General features: G+C 40.6%; 1 protein-coding gene across 1 annotated transcript; it reads right to left on the minus strand.

The window, feature by feature from the left end:
* Positions 1 to 16: 16 nt before the first annotated feature.
* Positions 17 to 20,250, minus strand: SLC39A6 (solute carrier family 39 member 6). The gene is made up of 10 exons (XM_069004234.1): positions 20,066 to 20,250; positions 17,958 to 18,745; positions 16,582 to 16,762; positions 16,140 to 16,309; positions 14,644 to 14,853; positions 12,924 to 12,993; positions 11,299 to 11,676; positions 5,879 to 5,959; positions 3,287 to 3,477; positions 17 to 3,182 (listed from the first exon to the last, which is right to left on the minus strand). The coding sequence occupies exons 2-10, from the start codon at positions 18,714 to 18,716 to the stop codon at positions 3,030 to 3,032; spliced, it is 2,193 nt and encodes a 730-aa protein (XP_068860335.1). The 5' UTR covers positions 18,717 to 18,745; positions 20,066 to 20,250; the 3' UTR covers positions 17 to 3,029.
* Between the last annotated feature and the right edge of the window lie 1,548 nt (positions 20,251 to 21,798).

A 21,798-nucleotide genomic window follows, 5' to 3' on the forward strand; every position in this document is an offset into this window, starting at 1 on the left:
GCTCAAACGCCTGCGGTTTGGTTCAGTGGTTTATTTTCTCTAGCACACAGCAATACAGTAACAGCTACAGTGACCATATATATACATAGCAAAACGTACTTTAAATTTAAAAAAAAAAAACCCAACAACCCACATTTCATTAAAACATCTTTTTGTTTGCTGGAAAACAGAACGCCCCAGTTTTTCCATAAAGATTTTAACTGCACTGATGTCTCAGTTCAGGCAGCAGGAGAACCTCCCTGAATTCCACTTCAGCCTTTGAATTCCGTTTCAGCCTGGGCTGTGTTTTATACAAATATAAACGAGCTGCATTCCCACAACACACGTGACATCGCATTTAGGCACAAAGGATGCAGAGAAACCGTACCAGCACCTGATCCCCACAGGCCAGGCAGGTGAGAACTTGAGAACCTCCACACCTTTTTGCTCTGACTCCTGCTGCACAGAGTAACTACACATGACACCTTTTCTGTACAAATTCAGGCCCAAATCATTAGAAGAATATGGTACCAAAAAAAAAAAAAAAACAAACAAACCACCCCAAACAAAATTGATTCCAGCACTGTTTGCCTATTCAGTTTACCTGCATCTAGCACAGGCAATAAAGGCAGCTGTAACAGCATACAAAATTAAGGTCTGTACTACACTACAGACGGATACACCAAGCAGACACTTCCATTTATTATCCAGAGTAGCCAGCCACATTAAAAACTGCTGCAGAAAAATATACACATAAAAATAAAGGGCTATTCAGAGGCTCTGCCCCACTGGCTTGCCAAACCATGAGTATTTCCAACATGAATGCATTGCAACAGATGCAGATTCAACTTCGTAAGGCTGACAGAAAAAAAACAACAAAACAAACAAACCAACTCAAAACAAAAAAAACAACCAACCTTTTGTCATCCTGCTGATACAAAACTACAGCAAGTTTCAGTCCATAGTCTTCTCAGTTATTAGTCTGGACAACTGCCTGTCATGGACATTTCTCCATCAATGACTGAAGAGCACTGAATGGGTAGAATATGCTTGTCTACAGGACAGACATTTCTGCTCACATGCTATAAAGGCAATTCATTTTTCATATTGTTTAATTAGTTAGGGTTAGGGTTGAGGTTACGCTAACCCTAACCCAACCCTGAAATCCCCCAGGACTAGAGGGATGCCTGATTATGGTAGCAGTCAGGGGTGTGGTGCAGAAGGTGGAAGCCCCATGGGCTGAAGTGCACTGCATTTATGGTGTTTTCCCACACCATGGGCAAACACCATGCCCAAGCCCTACAATGCCTGCTAGGACACAGGGATGCATTAGGAGAGCTGAAGGAAGTACACCTTTCTCAACCCCTGGCTGCAAAGAAGGTGCAGAACAGGATTTCACCACTGTGAGCAGAAGAGTAAATATCAGTCCTGCTAACCTGAGGAAAGGCTGAAGGAGGAGAAGCTAATATTGCACTGGCTGCAAAAACTCCTGTGGTACCCATTTCTCAACTCCTAAAACCCTCCCAAATCTCTCAATTAATTGAGAACATCTATTTCTGAGGTGATAGAATGGTTCCTGGCTTCCACTGTATGACAGACCCACAAACTGTTTTAACCTGTCATACACAGTATTATCAAACATTTCTCTGTTGTTCCAGCTTTTTATTCAGGTGATGATTTGAAGCAGTTGATCAGAAATAGGTTCTAATTGTTTTATTTCTGGGATTTTTAAAGCTAGCTAGTAAGATAGCATAATTCTGTTATTTATTCATCATTAAACAACTTTTACATGTTCACCTTCCCTGCAAATGCAGAATTTATTTATTTGGCTATTGGTTTTTTCAACCTTCATCCTTCAGTTACATTCAGGGTGGTTAAACACATTAAGACTGTAGGCTCAAACTGCATACTTATACACTTATTATCCTTAACTCACTGCTTCCCTTGATAGGCTACCAAAGAAATTTTGCTGGTTTGGATTTCTCAGCTTTAGTTCTTGCAAATAACTAAACAGCACAGGTTTGTGTGCAATCACACTGAACTAGAAGTAGGCAGCTCTTCCACTCAGCTCATTTTCCCAGAGTAAATCAACACCTTACTTCAGGAAGCTGTTGTAGGATATGACTGTTTATCTCAGCCTGTAGCACTCCACCCCTTGATATCAAACAGGCTTTAATACATCTTTGTCACTTCAGGCAGTGTAAGTGGGATACAGCACTGCTTTTAAAGTCTTTTTGATGGAATTCACATATCTTAAAGCTTTTACAATTTAAGAGCTGGACTTTTGTTGCTGATTTGAGAAATCAGTGAAGAGCAACTCATATCAGAAGGGATGAAACAAGTAAAACATTTGATGTAAACACATAGAACATGGTTTCACATTAAGTTGTTTGGAGTAGAAACCAACTGGAATAAGACACAGGAATCTACAACCTATTGAGAGAAAGCAACACCACAAAGGATAGAGTGGACTCATCTGCCTTTACATATATATCAGGTGGAAGCAGAAGAAATTGGTTTTCACCAATAAACACGTTACCCATTACATGTCTTGTTCTTGTTTTACTTTGTTCACTGTGCTTTGTACCCACTGATTTTAATTGTGCTAAAATAAAAACCACTGTTGTTTTACCTCTTTAAAACAACAAAACTACTGAAGTAAAAAACATTACATATAATTACATACAGTAAATAAATTCAGTAAAAAAACAACCTAACCCCCAAACAATACAGACAATATAAACAAAACAGATTTGGCACTTCAGCCGTGTTTTACTAAGTACCACTTTCCACAGTACCATAAGCAATGCTAAATCCCAAGTAAAAAAAAAAGACACAACCAAAAAAGAACCAAACAAAAAAACCCAATAAATCCCAAACTTTACAGTGTTCCTTTCTATCAGGCAAGAAGGGAGGGAAGCACACAACAACAAAGCACACCAATAAAAATATCTACTCTTTATCAAACGTACCTTTCCAACAAGGAAATTAGTAGAAAAAAACCCTACCACTTATAATTTAACACCAAGCTGTCTTCCTGGCAACCAAGATCACAGGTTTATGCTGAATACAATCTTATGTTCAAACACTGAGATAAGCAGCATTATCCCAAAACCCAAGAGAATCCCAGCATTCTGTAACAGGAAGTATCCCCACCGGCTACATCCATGGTCACTGGCATCATTGTGGAGCATTTCAGGTACCTAAACAAACACAGAAGTGTTAAATGCCTTCAAAATAAAAGTTACTTCAAAGCATTAATTCTTAAGCTGTGTTAAACAAAATTCAGATAGGTGTAGTCACTTACCATATCCACAAGAGCCACGTACATGAACAAGCCAGCAGTAAGTGCAAATATCCACATTGAAACGTTGTCTGCATAATGACCAATAAGGATCCCAGTTGCCATTCCAAGATAGGCCAGCATAGCTGACAGAGCGTTATAAAGCACAGCTTGCTTGACAGTCATACCAGCTTTGAGAAGTACAGCAAAATCTCCTAAAATGGGGAAAAAAAAAAAACAAACAAATTTTCATTCTTGGGTAAGCATTGCAGCGTTTTCTCACTTACAGTTTTCTTACTTACAAAATTACTATGCTATTTTTATGTTGGCTTTTGCCTTATATTTTTTCCTTCATAAAATCAGAAATCAGTGAGGGACCAAAAATTAAAGGGTGTAAATGAACAACAACACAGCAGCAAATACTCTAAATTTATAACCTTAAAGTCATAGCAATTTTGAAAAAAGCAGCTTTTTGCTGAATCACAGAACATCCTGATTTGGAAGGGACCCACAAGGATCATCAGGTCCAACTCCTGGCCCTGCATAGGACACCCCAAGAGTCACACCATGTGCCTGAGAGCATTGTCCAAACACTCCTCGAACTCTCAAGGCTTGGTGCAGTGACCACTTCCCTGGGGAGCCTGTTCCAGTAGCCAGACACCCGCTGGGTGAAGAACCTTTTCCTGATATCCAACCTAAATCTCCCCTGACACAACTTCAGGCCATTCCCTTGGGTCCTGTCACAAGTCACAGGACAGAAGAGATCAGTGCCTGCCTCTCCTCTTCCTCTCAGGAGGAAGTTGCAGACACTGCAATGAGGTCTGTCCTCAGTCTCCTCTCCTCCAGGCTGAACAGACCCAGTGACCTCAGCCACTCCTCACACAGCTTCCCCTCAAGGCCCTTCACCGTCTTTGTACCCCTCCTTTGGATGCTCTCTAAGGGCTTCAGATCCTCAAGTAGTGTGCATTTAAACCACCTCTGTAAAATGCTGCAGTACCTGATACGCATGAGTGTTTCTAAAATAAAATATTCCCACTCAATTGCATATTCAATTTATTATCCTGTAACTACTCTTTGTACCTTTAATTTGTTTTATAAATTTAAAATAATTTCTTTATTAATTTCTGTAAATGATCCTTAATGTCTTATTTTTACTCAAAGGAATAACAGACCACCAGCCAGAAACAGATTTTCTGTAATTCAGAACATATTTTTGTCTAAACAAGAGTAATATAAGCTTACTATTTGAAAATTAAATGGATTCTTTATAAGTTATCCTCAGTTAAGGTAAACAAAAGTGATTTTCAAAGCTGAGTTGAGTAATTTGTTACAACAGCTTTTCCTACAAGCTATTGCAATTGAGATGAACTGGTATATTATGAACATTGTTTAGCATTAACAATGATACAATTTTTATCCCAGCTAACCTCAACTAGTCCCAATTGTTCCAATACTCCTATGCCACTTCATGTCCTCTGTTAAAGAAGGTATTTCCTATCAAGTTTTCTATTCTGATTAAAGATGTATGATTTAAATTTTAAAATATTTTTCTTATTTCACAAACCAACAGAACAGTTGCATCTAAAATTACCAGATTCGTAACATTAATTTACTTTGTATATCTGAACTAACAACACTTAGTACATGTAACTAATACAAGTTCCACGACTAATACGAACAAGACTCAATTCCTCCCAACCCATAAAATCAGGTATGTTTTCTCCACCATAATGTATTTCTGTATAACATTACTGTACAAATATATCAAACTGTTTATATAGAGACAGTTCAATGTTTACATATACTGGTTTACAAGCTCCATTAAATGAAACTGAACGTTCTACCCTCTGGGGAACTAAACCTTAAAAAAGGTGAAAGCAAACTGTTCTTTCTTCTTTCTATACACCAAGTATGACTGTGACCATGACAGCTAAGAAATAAACACCAGTTGCACATCTGAAATGATCTGACAACTGGAAAGATCAGCTTCATCTCGAGTTCAGCTGAGCAGATCCATCCTGTTCTCACCAGCTGCCCTTCAGAAGGGCCAAATACCGAGCTCGGATTGTAAGACACGACAATAACGTCTCATGGGACTGCACACGAATTTAAATCACTTGAGCTTGAAAGACAAACTGTTTTCAGAAAGATTTCTAAGTAGTTTCAAGTTTAATTTAGAGCTACAGCAAGTCTTTGCAAGACTTAATGAAAAAGCGGCAAATGTTATGCAGAACATACTTTGACTAATCGTGACCTTGCTTTTAGCAGCACAAGCACGAGAATAAAATTAAGGGGAGATGTGAGAAAAATAAATTCTGTCATGCATTCTTCTGTAATTCACAACTTACGTTATATACAAAGAATAACAACTACAACTAAAGGGGACAGAAAAAGCTGCAAGTAACTGCAAGAGACAGTTTTAAACAAAGTAGCTGAAATATTTCAATTTTTAAAAGATTACTTCAATTAAGAAATGGTTAAACAGTCTTTAAGCAAATCAGAAGTATCCTTGAATAGACAACCTGTCAAGGATGAAGTTTTTTGATCAAATTTTGTTCTCCCACATGCACCTGTAAGTATATACACATGCAGCATATGGAAATGCTGGGTTCTTACCTAGCTCATGAGGTAATTCATGGCAAAATACAGCCACAGAAGTGCTTAAACCACTAGATAACCCTTCAGTAAAGGCTGCTCCTATGAAGAGACAGGGAAAAAAAGCAAACAAAACATTACTGCATATTCAGACATCAAGTGCAGAAGCATTGTTGCACATGCTTGTGTCATATTAGGACATACATTTCACTAAAATTATTTTTGTGGAAGCATTTCAAGTTTAACTGAACAGTTGTTTGCGATTCTGAAGAAGAATTTTGAAACTTAAGAATCCTACTGTTAAAGAAACCACATTTCACTGCGTTATTTCTGAACGAAGCCAAATACGTTCCAACAACACAACCCTTCCCAAAAATGTAATAAATGGAAATACTGTCAGAAAATAATTTTTTTTTAAATATACAAAGGGAAGAAAGCAGCTCAACTGCACCTGACAGTCAGACACTTTAAGAAAGGAAAGTCAAGCCAACAATAAGAGAGGCTATGAAATCAACAGTGACAGACCAACTTTTGGCAGCTTGCTTTTAAGTTACTACCACACTTTAAGTGGAGAAAAAAAAACCCCAAACCCACAAAAACCCCTTAAACTAGTCCAAAAATCCTCATCTTCCATGTCTTCTCTGGTCCTCCTGTTGCCTGCCATTTTTCTTGTTTGGCAGCAGCTCAGGAGAACACAGCACACTGCAGGGCTGCAGAGCTGAACCACAGCTCACACACAGCATGTCAGGTCCCCAGCTGCATAGAGAGCCTCTCCAAGGGTGCAGAGCCTCATCCAGCTTCCTCTTCAGCTGCTACCAGGAGCCTGCCAGCAAACAAGGTGCTGCCAACAAGCAGCCAAAGAGGCATGAGGCCATGTCACAGTGGCTGGCACACATGGGACCCAGAAGTACTGTTCCCAGAGGAAGCACTACAAGGGCAATGACTCCACTGGAGACAATACCTTCTTGTCACTGGGGAAACTACAGGCTGACCTAACTCTTGAGGGAGACACTGCTACCCAGGTCTTAATATGCAGGAAGTGACTGATACTCCTCCCTGAAGTGATGACAATAGCAGCAACATTATGTCTGGGATGTGTGCTGTGGCATCCACGGAAGAGGATGAGTGGCAGGAAGTGGTGAGCAGGCATCTTTGGATGAGTGATAACAGCGTAAGAGGGTCTCCAGGAGAGGCTGTACAGAGGCAAGAGCTCAAGCCTCTCAGATTAAAGAGGAAGGCAGGACCAAAGCAGCACTGGAACAGGAACCATGAACTCTCAGATGGGTAACATCTGAAAAAAGTGAGGTCTGGCAACAGGAAGAACCTTCTGTGCCCACTTGCAGCTACTGATCTGAAGAACATGGTCATGACCCTGGCAGCAGTGAGAGGATAAATGAGTCCTGCCTTGCCCAGCAGTTCAGTACATCACATTAGGGCCAGCAGTACAAAAAGAAAGATTTTTTTTTTTACAGATAGGAGATGCCCTCCTGTGCAGGACAGAGACAGACCTGCTGACCTATTGCCCAAGGAAGTTCACTGGCTGCCCAGAGACTGCCTGAATGATGCTGTGAAGAAACCACCAAAGCTTCTCTGGTGTATCACAGATAGATACCAACTGCCTACAAAGAGACAATACAATTGACTTTGGGGATTTTTCTGCCTACCTACATAAAGGGGTTCCTTGACCACAGCGAGCTCCAGTACAAATGTACAAACTGCAGTTCCATGTATCTATTTAGTCTCTTGGCCAAGATCAAAATAACACTAGGAATAAGGTCACAAATCATCTAACCAAGAAAAGGTGGTGGATAAGCCTACCTATGAACACAGGACATCACCATTCACACAAGAGTTTTCAGCTGTGGAGGTAACAATACTGGACACACAAACCAGGATGTTCCTTAATTGTATTGGTAATGGTTTCCTACTATAAATGACAAAAAAGCCAGCCAGGATTAGCATTGTAATTGACCTGCTGCTCAAAAACAAGGGAAAACTGATGGCAATACAGCAAAAGATGCCATCTTGTGAGCATGAGGTAACTGAGTTCAGGACACAGGAGGAGGCTGGAAGAGGAAGAAACAAAATTAGGACTCTAGGCTTTAACAAAGCAGACTTCAACTTATTTGAGGAATTGCAATGTAGAATGCCCAAGGAATCAGTCAAAAAGGATAATGTGCCCCAAAAGGGGTGGCCAGTTTGTAAAGCACAGAGATGCACAAACAAACAAGCCTATTTGTGTGGGAACACTCGCAGAAGAGGTGCCCAGCTAAGCAATGTGTCCTAATAAATTAGAATTCAAAAAGGAAGCACACAAGAAATAGGAACAAAGACTGGCAACAAGGAAGTTAAAAGCAGTGGAACAAAAGGGAGGAAGATCAAAGCCCAGCTAGATCTAGAGCAAGACAAAAAGGATAACGAGAAACAGTTCTACAAGAATGTTAGCTGAGAAACAGAGTTCATGAAAAATTTGGGTCTGCTGATAGATGAGGAAGGGAAATAAGCAGTAGACATAACAAGAGGCAAAGCACCAGCACAAACTTCATCTCAGTCTTTGTCAACAAAGCCAGATCCCAGCTCCACTCCAGAAAGAAAGAGACAGCAAACCACAGAAGCAATAGTTCAGAGAAATGCAGAAAAAACTGGAAATGCTCAGGTGCATCCCAGGTTGGGACTCACCTAAGGGTACTGACAGAGTTACTAGTGTGACTAAAAAGCTGCTGTTGTCATCACTTCAGGGAGGAGCATCAGTGGAACTCTGGGAAAAGGATAACATTATTCCCATCTTTAAGAAAGGCAAAGAACAGGACTCAGGAATGGTCATTGTCATTTCAATTCCTGAAAAGATCACGTTGAGTACCCTCTTAAAATCCCTCTGCAAAAGCTGAATCCAGCTTGAGGAGGTAACTGACAATAAAGATGGTGAATGTAACAGAACTGCAGTAGGATTAACTTTAGCAGGATTTCTGACACTATCTCCTACATCAGTCTCATCTGGGCAAAGAGGAAATGCAGGCTTGCACACTGACTGGACTGCTGGGCTACCAGGGACTGGTGGCTGGTGAGTAAGAAGCAGAGTTCACCAGGACAAAGACTGCAACCCATTTTCTTCAATATCTTCACTAATGATCTGGATAAAACAGACAGCACCAACAGCAAATTTGGGGGAAAGTGGGGAGAGAATAAGGGCTGAGGTGACACACAGAGCACTAGAGCTTTAGACAAGACCATGGCAAACTTAATTCTCATGAAGTTCAGAGAGGAAAAGTAAGAAGTAATCAAAATACAAGCTTAAATAGCAAGAATATCTCTTTTTATTTTTTCACTGCTAAAAAGAAATCCTGAAATGTTAACAAACTGAAGATGAAATTAATATATCTGGCATTATCCCCTCTCAAGACACTGATTTAATAGCATCACTGGTATCTTAAAATAAACTTTTAAGACATGACTTCTCTCAAAAGCTAAAGAAAAAAATACATATGCAAGACCAATGTAAAAATAGTGTTCTGCATTTTACTTATTTAGTTGTAATTACACATAAAAGTTCAAATCACAGATGATCCTTTTGCACAAGTGAGTCAGATGCAACTGTTCCACGTCTTAATAAAAAAATAAGCACTTTTAAATCTTGTTCCTACATAATTAGCACAACAGATTTGAGGGAAAAAGTAACTGATGAAACTTATGAATAACGAATCACATGGAGTAAATGAACTTAAATGAAGGGTTATGCTGGCTAAATCTATCTTTACAGAAGCTTCACATCTTCTTTAAAATACAGATGAACTACTACACAAGTAGCATTGCCATTTTCACACCACCATCAAATTGATGTTTTCCCATAATACTTTTAAGCACATACAGAACTGAAAGAAACCCATATTTCCATTAGCCTGAACAAGCTGCACAGCAGGACTTCTGAAAGCTATTGCTCACACTTGTTCAATAAGCCTTTATTAACCTTTCTCATACTTTTCCCTTCATAACTATAAAGTCATAGCTCCTTCCCAAATCTCCCTAATGCCAAGAGGTAATTGATTCTGTGTGTCATTTGTATGCAAATCTTCCTTCTACCACATTTTCACTACTGATCTGCTCAAAAATTTACATTTCATGCTTCAACTTTCATCAAAAATGAGATTAAATCAGGGAGTCTCTTTTCACATTATACTTTGAATTGACTGAATCTTAACAACTGCAAATATTGCTGTGAGAAAATAGTTATTATTGTGTTTCCTCTTCAAACACCAATGAACTTTTTCCTACAATAAAATTTACAGAAAGACTGATAGTGCTGAACTGCCTCCAGTATGCTAAACAACCTGGAAATAAATCCAATACCTGTAAAGATTAGTCTTAGATACAATAGTCAAGATCAGGAAAGATTAGCATAAGTACTGAAGGTTATTGATTTGTCTTCACTTTCTGTAACTTACTTTGACCTTTTAAATTCCAAATATCTGTAGTCTAATTCTCCTCCTAGGAAAAACATGAGAGAGTTGCCAAACCTGACCTCCCAGACAGAAGTCTGAAACAAAATAACCAATCTACTATTTTCGTGATGAAGAAGTATTTTCACTGAAGCATTATCAAAAAATGACTGAGCAACTACACACATTAAGGAAAAAACAGGGGCATGAACTAATCAAGAACAAAAAGATATATGTTTTGTTTATGAGTAAAATAACTGTTTATACCTATTCAAATTTTTAAAAAATGGACTATTACGCTCAACTTTAGGATCAAGGTTTTGAGTATATATGACCACTGTAACAGAAAATAAAATTTGAAGGCTAAAACAGATTGAAGCCAGGGCCCCATCTCCCTATCCACCAGTGCTCTGGAGGAACACTGATGTGTAACCAGGGCCCAGTATAGGCAGGCAGGCAGATATGCCAAGTATAGAACCTGATATGCCAAGTATAGAACCTGACCTTGCTGCATAACAAGAGAAGATGAAAGAGAAAAAGAAGTAAAGAAGTCAATGATACCAGTGGCCTGATTGAAGTGAAAAAACCCAGTTACTTTGTATGTGATGAAAAAGACAAGCTTTCCATAAAAATAATTAAAATTTTAAAAATTGCTGAGCACTTGCAGGCACTGAAATACAAAGCCAATCTTAAATACTTTTTATAACCCTAGCTTTAGTTTTGAGAAATGTTAGCTCTAGCTCTTCAAAAGTAGGAAATGAAGCCCAGTTTATAGATGATCTAAAGAAATACAGCTGCAAACATATAATTTCTGTTTCATTTATCACTGATCTCCAGGTTGTTAAGCTGGAGATTTTTCTTACTCATTAAGGTGATGCTCTGAGGAAAAAGTTTAGGCTTCAAAGGTCCTCTGCTAATTAGCTACATCCCTAGCAGAGGTAAGAGGCAGCTAGAAGACTTCACTGCTTTCACATCCAGGAAAGCTGCAGCATCCAAGTTAGCACTTACCAATTGCTAGTCCATCACTAAAATTGTGCAGTCCATCTCCCATGATCACCATCCATGCCAGAGTTGCTATCCCCGCGTCCTTCAGTTCTTCGCGTGAGTAGCGCTGACTGTGGCTGTGGGGATGATGGTTCTGATGATGATGATGATGCAGAATGTGATGGTAGTCATGGTGATGGTGACTAAGATGATCTGTCTGTCCTAGAGTATCGTGCAAGTGAGAATGGCATTTGTTTCTACAGCCCCTGGACACATATTCATTGTCAACCTCCTCTCGATGAGAATGAGCTATCATCACTTCTTCTTCCTCTTGTACAGCTGGCTGCTGAGAAATGAAGGTTGATGGATCTTGAGAGTCTGTCCCTAGATAGCCCTCAGGCCCTGTTACAAAAACCCAGAGTAAAATGTTACACATTTTAAAAATCACCTAGGAAGCAAAGATTCAATAAACAGTTTGAATATGTGAAGCAGTAAAGAAGTTTAGAAGTTGAGACTGATAATCCAACTTTTTCCACCAGAAGATTTTTTTGAAGGGTTTCCACAACTTATTCAGATTTCAGTGATACTTCCCAATAGATCAAAATAAGGAAAACTTCTAGCTTCTGTCCCCTACTGCTGAAGCAGCCCTTACATTATGGCCACAAATGCTTTCCAAAAGGCAAAAAATCTTTTAATCTAAGACCCATTGCAATTTAAACACAACAGCAAAAGGCTCCAAGTCTCAGTTTCACAGCATGAAGACTGTTAATTCAATTGCTTCAGAAAAACCAACTATAAGTAAATGTGCCATTTACTTATCTCAGGGCTGAAGAAAAAGGATACAGAAGATTGTGTTACAGATAATTTCAAAATACATCTGGAAAATAAACACTAAAAAATAAAGTCATCAATACAGACTATGAAATACCTTCATATAAACATTGCTGGCACAGTACAGTTGGTTTATTTTAACTAATTTCTGAAACTTGATAAATTCTTCCCCTGCAATTAAATGAATAAATACAATTCTTTTTTTTTCTACATTACAGACAAGCATTTCATTAGTTATAAAATTACTCTGAAAAACTGAGCATCTCTTTTAGCAACAAGAGCTAGCAAGTAACTAGTCAATCAGTTTTGGCTTAAAGCATGATCTTGGGGACACATGGTCATTTGCACTCTGTATGTTGAACTTCAAGTATTGTCTAGAATTTTATATTATTACCCTTATAAATAAATAATCAATCAAACTAACAAAATCCAGACTTAGGGTACCCAGAAATCTAAATAATGAGTCATGCATATAACATCTAGCAGTCTAAAGAGAAGTGTAGAAGTCAGTAGGCACAGCTGTATTGCAACCTTCACGGAATGACTTCAACTTCTGCTGCTAAATCCAGAATTAAAAGGCTTAAGGTTCCAAAACTGTGCATTCACTACTTCTACTCCACTGATCCTTTTTAAAGGAAAGCAGCAAATAGAGCTAGTGCTCTACATATCAGCACAGACAGGTTCTGTTTTGAAAACAATTCAAACAGGCAGTGATCCAACCTACAGTAAGAGGCAGATCTATGAGCTGCCATCAATCAGGTGTTTTTTAAACAGTGCTGCCACAAAATAACAACTGTGTGATAATTAATGGGACTCACGATCATCTGTATCCAACTTTTCTTCATTCGCTGAAAACTTCTTACTTTCTCCATCATCTTCATTTTTTTTCTTATTCCAAAAGAAAACACTGCAGTTATGAATATTTTACTTATTTTTCAGGATATACATGAGCAACATTACATTCACATTTATGCAGCCTGCACAGAAAGAGGACAACACAGAAGCCGTACAAAGAGTGTAGAAGAGAAATACTAAAAACTGAGCTAAGAAGAGTAGGATGACAAAGGTTTGTCAGTCTCCGTAGGAGGGAAGAAAAAACAAAACAAAAAATCGCCACAAACAAACAAACCAACCCACACACATAAATGCCCCACATTTTTCACAAGAAATAAGCAGGTTTTCATCTGAGAAGCGAAACACATCAAATGCTGAGTAACTTATTCTGCTGATTCTTTTCTATCATAACGTCAATATAATGGTTTTTTATAATGTACAGAAGGAAAACCAAACAAAATCCCTACTCCTAACAAAAGTCTGTATCACAACAATTTATGATCAGTTTTTAGGAGGGCATAACTAGCCTAACAGGAAATCCATTCCTTGTGGCTGTGAGGAGACAAAATTCGTGCTTTGCTTGAAACTCTTCATGTTCCTTCCTGTCAAACAAACTTAACTAGAGATAGGGAAGGCTCACTGTTAGTTTAGCTTCTGTATAAACCACACCAACACAACCTCCCATAATCAAAGAGCTTACATGGCATCTGCTCTGTGACTACTGCCTTAATGACCAATTAAACAAGAAAACTAAACAGAGATTATCAGTCTTTGAGGCAGCCTAGCAATTAGCTGGTTTTAAACTAAGTAATTAGTATTTACTACCTTTCTTCAAGCAAAGCTTAGGATTGATTGGAACCAGATGACCTTTAAGATACCTTTCAATCATACCACTCTATGATTCTATTATATCACCAGCTTCTGCTTCATCTTTCTCACTGAGTAAACTTTGCTATTATGCTTTATTCCTGGCTATACTGGTCTTTAAAAAACTGTTACCAGTAAGTGGCAAGTTATCAACACTTACGACCTGCAAAATTCAGTTAACTCATCCTCCACATAAAACCCAGCATAACAATCTGAGAGCTGCACTGCTGGTTTTGGGGGAGAGAAGGGAAAGCAGCAAGGGGCTTGACAGACTGCATTTCCACATGGAATGCTATTCCATGACATCACTTTCTACTGCATACTTGGATGCTTATTTATGTAAGCACTTACTGCCAACCCTTATCTGTCTGTACAAGTGCCCTCCTCAACAGCAGTACAATAACTGTACAATGCAATCTTATTGCACCCAGAATTGGAATTAAAATAATAATAAAACCAGTTCAGATAGTTATAATTCTCTCAAGATGTCAGAAGGAAGTCAGTAATGAAGTGAATTCTTAAATCATAAATCACTCTGAAACTAAAGATGCAATTGGACATTTGCTTATTGCACAATTCACTGCGATGTCAAAGCCCATACTATATTGCCTGGTTATGGAAATAGTTATGAGCCGTTAATAAAAGGGCCACACAAAAATGTTATCACATATTTTAGAAGTGTATGTGTCCCCAATATGAATGAAATTCTAACACTAATCCAGTCTGCCATTGCTATTAAATCGAAAGACATATGATATTCATGAAAGGTTTTTTAATAATGTGTTTTCAGAAATAAGCATGCAATACAATAGAGCTTTAAAGTAATAGTCCCCCTACCTTTTTCTTCTTGTCTTTAAATTGCTTTATTAAAGTGATCAAATGCTCCACTAGAAACATGAAGTACAAGCCTCCAAGAGCTGTAAGCCCTTTCCATGTAGAATCCAGGTAAGCGCTCTCCTCTGTACTTTGAGAAACAAGGTGTTTGTACACAGAGCCTTTTTGATCAATTAGAGGGTTTTCCTGGTGATGGTGATGGTTTCCATGAGACTAAGGGGAGAACCAAAAGGGGAAAGTCATTATATTCAAAAGAACTGTAACATAAGAAACACAGAAAGTATTTTCACATCATTTTCCTCATGCCTGAAGTCCAGACTTGACAATTTTCACGGGGCAAAGGCTCTGCTTACAGACTCAAACAATTACAAAGAAATCCATTGACTGGAAATTTGTTGATAGGAAGAAACATTTCAAGGACTGAGAACAGGCCTGGCACTGACACACACACTGAAGCAGCATGGACACTGCTTAATCCAAGGTGTACAGCTGCCCCCACACAAACTCCTGACACTGTCAAGAAAACCACATTTTAAGCAGTGGTCACAGCCAGCACACCAGTTATTTTCCCACCTAAGAAAACTCACAGTTGTCAAACAACTTCTTTTACAAGGAGGTTGGCTGTAATTTCCTTCTTTAAAGAAAATCTGACATTTTTCCCATCCTTGCTAGATACTGGTACGTTCAGAAATAAAAAAACTTTTTGCAGATCTCATTCACACAGTTCGATTTACATAACCTCACACAGCAAATGCAAAATTAACTGAAAGGAAAAAGAACCACCTGATGGATTACAGGCAGGACTGGGAAAGCACCACAGAATCTGCAGTCACTTTTATGTATCTTATTTGAAAGCTGGAACAAGTTACTTTTGGGAGGGGAAGAATGCCTGTTTAAGAACTTCAAGAAAGGTAAAAATTTAGCAACCATATTCCCATTTCATTATCCCTATTACATAACAGCCATTCCAAAATCAATCAAGTAGTATTTTCCCCAGGACTTCAGAAATGCTGGATTCTGGTAAAATAAAAAAAATCACAGTGGGTAAGCCATCAACATGAGTGGCTTATAACAAAAAATAGTTGATTATCCATTTCACATTTAAAGTGTTCAGTGAGCAATTTCCACTATCTCTAAAGTCCATTAAACTGGGGGGGGAGGAAGAAAAAAAAAGAGGAAGCACTACAATAAACCTAAGAAAATTTATGCAAAATTCTTGCATGCAAGGAACAATAAAGGGACATGGCAGCACATATGACTAAGAACAGGAAATAGAAAGAGGGATAATGCTGTGAAATTCTTGCACTTTTAAGGACTGTGAAATGAGTAATACAGATGTTCCAAATGGAAAACCCTGCCACCAAACAACCTGCATAACAGCATTGAGAAACGACTCACCAAATGGGTATTAACTAATAGGGACTGAATTTATCACTAATACATACAGCTGTCAAGTTCTCTGCTTTGAGATAATGAATGAAACAGTAACTAATACTTACATGTGGAAGGAGGTGTAAGAATGCATCTCCACTCAAGGTCCCTACAGCCAATGCCACAAGAAAACTCAGAAGAAATTTGAAAAATACTCGATTCATCAGTGGTACCAAAATAACACCCAGTAAGGAAAGAAAGCTGATGATGGAGATGGATATAAAGCCACCAATCCAAGCTGGTAAAAAAAAAAAAAAAAAAAAGTAACAACAGAAATTAACAGCAGTACATGATTTTGTTTGTTTAACATTTCTGTTATCAAGCACACCTGACCACTCAATTAATCAGATGTTAACAAAAGGTATGCCACACAGATTTCTCTCTTAGTCTTGGTGAAGTGCCAAAAGAAAATGACACTTCTTACAACCATGAAATAGGTTTCTATGATTTATAACCAACATAAACATTTTTCCATTAAGCTTCGACGTTACGAAAAAAATCCCAGCCTACCTATTTCCAGAGAGTAACTTTTTGGAGGAGTTTCAGCTTTTTCACTAGTAGCATGGACTATGCAGTATCTGCCATCGATCTGATTAATAAGAGCTGGACAGAGATAACTAAATTCTGTAGCAGTCAACAATACTTGAGTGCCTATTCCATGTGACTGCATCAGTTTGGACGCATTGGAACACTGTGGAAAGAGATATGTTAAAGATTAACCAGAACCAAAACACCATGGTATATCTTAAAAGGACTGCAACATCCCATCTTAATTGAGATGCAGTGGCACCACATGAAAACAGCTATATCAACACAACTCAAAAACTGGTAACAAATCCATTTAGGAAAAAATGTACTTCCACCCAAATCCTGTCCCAGAAAGCTGGTTTGGGAGTCTAGGTAGATGATACGTAATTATTAACTGATTCTCAGCACAAATGGGTCAGACGTTTTGCTGTACAAATAGAAAAAGCCTAACACTCTTCAGTCAGTTTTAAAGGCCACCTAAGGAAGCATTAACAAGGTCAAATACCTTTTTGTAGCAGTGACTACTGCAGAAAAGTCTTGTACAGAGCATGTTGTACATACACTTCTGCCAGTAAATAGCTCCCCACTGTGCAACCTACACTTAGTCTCAGTGGGTTTAAAGAGCAGCAGTACTTCTGCTCTGACAGTACAGAGCATAGCACCAACTTGTGAATTCAGCACCCACCATCACATGCCACCCCCACCCACTCGGAATTACCTGGCACGGCTGCAAACATTAAGACCTCGCATGCTTTTTTAAAGCCTTTAATGGAAAAGGATCTGACTGTTTAAGAACAATGTCTATAACACAACTATACTCTTTATCAGTGCTAATTTTTACTATTTTAAAGTAACACGTGACATTTTGCCACAATCTTTTGTAGAGTTGTTTTCTACATACAATCATAAGATGGGGAGAGGAAGGTGTAAGAGGAGGACAGTTCTACACTATCACAGTGTGAGACAGCTTGGATAAGAATCACAGTACCTTAACTAGATTCCTTACTTTCATCCGTTAATAGGAAAACAAGAGATTCCTGATTTAAGGCAAGTTTAAAATTGTAAATGTTTTTCAGTTTTAGTAACAGTTTAATATTTAGTAACATTTAAATATATAAATCATAAATGTATTAAACCAAGTGTACATTTATACTTAATTTTCCTCTGAGCTTGTGAACATAACACCATATTCCCTCAAAATATTAAGTTCCAAGGAAAACTGTTTCCATGTGTTTGGCTATGGGTATTGTTACACCAGAAAACTTGCACCCAGGCAAATAATAAGCACCTGAAAAATAAGCCATGACAACATTCCTGGCGGATCTGGATTCCTGAGAATACAACAGAATCGGCCTCACCTCTTGAGCATTTTGTTTTTTCAGTTTGGAATAGAGGTAACTCCCTCTTTCCAATTCCTTGGGAGAAGTCCGAGATTCGTTTGCCTTGCTGGCACCAAGCCAGGTGGCATTGCGGCCCCCTGTGACATTAACAGCACCAGGGCCAGCCGGACCCACACGAACAACCGTCTTGACTTCTCCAGGCTGCACGTTCTGGAACTCGGCGTGGCCGCCCGTGGAAGCGGCGATGACGGACGCCGTGATCTCATGAACCGTGTTCTTACTGCGCACAAAGTTCTGCTGGCGCTCCACGCTCTCGGCTTTGTGAGGCTCCTTCGCATGGCTGCTCCTGTGCTCTTTGCTGGCATCAGATTCATGGTTTGGGCAAGCAGTCTTCTCAGAGCTTTTACTCAACGAGATGTGATTATGATGAGAGTGATGATCATGGTCATGGTCATGGTCGTGATGGTCATGACTGTGGTCATGATCGTGATCGTGGCTTATTTTAATCCTTTTCATTCTATCTATTCCGATGTTCTGGAGCAGTTTTCTAAACCCATCAATTGACAGAGAATTGTTTTCTCCATAACGATTAAAAAGTTCTTGAAGGTGCAACTTCTGTATTAGCCCTGCCAAGTCAGTATTAACACCCACTGTCTTTTCTGGAAAAGCTCGCTCTGATGTATGCACAACAGTAGCTGTTTCCACTCCATGGTGATAACTTTTACACAGCAGTATGGAAAACGATACAAAGAAAATAACTGATACTGTACTCTCCATTGCAGTTCCTTTTCAGTAGTGAAAATGATCTGGAGAAAGAGGAAAATTTAAACAGTTTGCATAAAACCAATCACATCATCCTCTGTAACGTACATTCATAATTTGCTTAAACAAGAACACGACAACCAACAAAACCAAGCCCTGCTCAAAGTATCAATGCAGCAAGAGACATTTAAATTTCTTTCGCATTCAGCACTTCTCCTAGATGTGTTGCCTCAGGCAACAGAGGAAGCTGAATACCACAGTGAGGTCACTGGCCATGAACACCTCCCCAGGTGCCAGCCTGCCTTTGTTTAGCTCTGCCTAAGTCACTACCACTACAGGCTAAACAAGGAGAGCCCTCAAGGGTGCAGCAACTAAGTTCTAAGCGTTCTCGTGCTTAAAAGAAGTCCTATAATTTCTCTCTTAGCAATGAATAAGTAGCATAAATTACATGTTTCTGGTTAAAAATCGAAATTCCCAGCCTTTCATTACTGGATTTCCCGGAGGTTTTGGCAAACCAGCTGGGCGAGTGTTTCCAGCACTTCACAAAAATTTGGGGTTTTATCCTGTCACGTTCTGTCTTTGTTTTAACGTTAGTGTCGCACGGCTCCTGTCACCAGGCAGACACACCATAGCTGTGGACCAGATGCTCACAAGTGTGAACGTTTGTGTGTTTCCTTCCATAAATACTCCAGCAGGGCTGCGAGTTAACTCCTATGGAGACTGTGCGCACGACTATGCTGCCTCAGCCCTTTTCCAGGCACGGAGAACCTCCGTTTCCAAAAACACTACAGTCAGCCTGAAAAACCTCACACCGCCGCTGGAAAGAGACGGCTGCGAGGGGACCTCGTCAGTATGCGCAAGTATCTGAAGGAGAAGTGCCAAGAGGATGGATCCAGGCTCTTCTCGGCGGTGCCCAGCAACGGGACAAGAGGCAACGCACAGAAACTGATGCACAGGGAGTGTCCCCAGAATATGAGGAAGAGCTTTTACTGTGCGGGTAACCGAACTCTGGAAGAGACTGTCCAGAGAGGGTGTGGAGTCTCCCTCACGGGAGATATTCAAGAACCATCCGGACGCAGTCCTGTGCCACGTGCTCTGGGATGATCCTGCTGGAGCAGGGCGGCTGGACCAGACGCCCCACCGTGGTCCCTCCCAACCTGTCCCACTCTGTGGCTGTGACCCGCGGGAGCCGCTCAGCGCCCACGGCCCCCACTGCGACCCCGCACCGGCGGAGGCGGCCCCGGCCACCCGCGCTGCCCTGAGCGCCGCGGCTGCGGCGGGGCCCAGGCCCGGCACACACCGCGCCACGAGAGGCCGCCGGGGAAGGGGATGGGGACGAAGAGGAAAAAAAACCTCGAGGTTACCTCTCCCGCCGCCGGGACGGGCTGAGCCACACCACCGCCACTGCCCGCCCGCGCCGGCCGCGCCGCGCCCCTTCGCTTCCCTTTCCTTTTCCGGGTACGGCGGCCGCCGCGCCAGCGCCGCCTGCTCCAGCGGGAGGCGGGGCGGCCTCACGTGGGGCCGGGCAAACGCGGCCTCGACGGCGCCCAGGAACATCCCCGGCGCCTGCCAGGAGAGGCCCACCACGACTATCTACGGCCAGGGGCGGGGCAAAGCCAGCAGCAAGGAGGAGGGGCCGCGGGAGGAAGGCTGGGTCCCGAGGGGCTTCGTGTTTCAGTAAACACTGAAGTTTGGATTTAGTGTTTCGTGGGAGGTGCGAAATAGTCCCCGGAGAGTTAAAAGGATGAGAGTCAGATCCCAGAAACCACGAGTTATTCAGCGGTGGCTTGGATGATGGCGCTGGGTGTGGTAGCATTCCTTGGAGGCTTGGAGAGGGTTTTGTACGAGGACTCCCAGTCGTAAAAAGAGTGCGTGTGTGGGCAAGCAAGGGCCGGAACTGGGCTGGCTAGTTGTAAGCAAGGAGTGTGGGCAAATGGCAAGGGATGTCGGGTTTCCACGGCCTTTACAAGGCCTTTGTGGTGGGCGCTGTTTGGTCCAAGCTGTCATTATAGTTAATGATCGGGCAGAAGAACCACTCTGTGCCCGAGCAGACAAGGGACAGTAAGAAAGGACTGAGATCACCATAGAGAAAGGCTTGAAACTTGCTAAAAGCATGTTGCTTTCTGGAAAAACATGCTGTATTTTTGAAATGTTGCTTTGCTGTACCCCTTAACCAGTCATGAACCCTTCACCACTGTGAGTCCCAGGCACAGGCTCTTTCACGTTTCCTTTTTATTCCTCCACCAGTTCCAGAGGTTTTTTTTCTCTACCATCACATGATTAATATTGCTGGTAAAGTGGGTGCAGTTGTGCTTACCCATCCCCGCTGCCTCTGGAATTTGGCCTCTCTTGTGTGATCAGTTGCCAAGGTTTTTCAGCTTGCTAGAGTGTGAAGACAGCACTGAATCCTGCCCTTGTATCTGACTTTACTGATGACTTCTGAATGTTATGACAGTGACTTAAACTTAACATCCAAACGATTTTCAGCCATCTTTCTCCTGCTGCCTGCACTCCTGACAGTGCCACCTTGCTCGCCAGTCAGGAGGTGACAGATGTCTCTTCTTTATGTCTAATACCTCCCACTCTCTGACTGAATTAAAGCTCTTTGTTTATGAGTTCAGCTGACTGAAGGACAGAAGGGAAGTATGCATTGTGAACAACTCCAACAGAGAGCAACACATCAGAAGGTTATGGAACAGAAGTGTTCCATGCACTCGCTTTTGAAGTATTGGAAAAATTCTTTGTTATTCAACCTTACTCTTTTTTTTCCCTTTTTTCCTTTTCCCCTGGAGGAAGAGAGGGAGGCTATAAATGCAGGAGTGGGTGGGGTTTGGTTGGTTGGGTTTTTTTGTTTGTTTAATACTAATTCATTTTGCATTAATACTGTTTACCAGGTGCCTTTCTGTTATTTCAGTAACACAACAATTATGCCTAAGATGCTAATGTCAGGTGTTTGCTTGTGGAATTTTTTTTTAATCTTTTGAAATTACAGCTGCTACATGATGCAGCCTCTTTTTCTAGCCTCTTGCATGCATCCACTGTCTCTGTTTCATTCTGTCAAATCTGGAGTTTACCCTCCTGTCTTGTCAAGGTCATT

Source organism: Aphelocoma coerulescens, chromosome 2 (assembly GCF_041296385.1).
Source record: "Aphelocoma coerulescens isolate FSJ_1873_10779 chromosome 2, UR_Acoe_1.0, whole genome shotgun sequence".
In the NCBI taxonomy this organism is placed as follows: domain Eukaryota; kingdom Metazoa; phylum Chordata; class Aves; order Passeriformes; family Corvidae; genus Aphelocoma; species Aphelocoma coerulescens.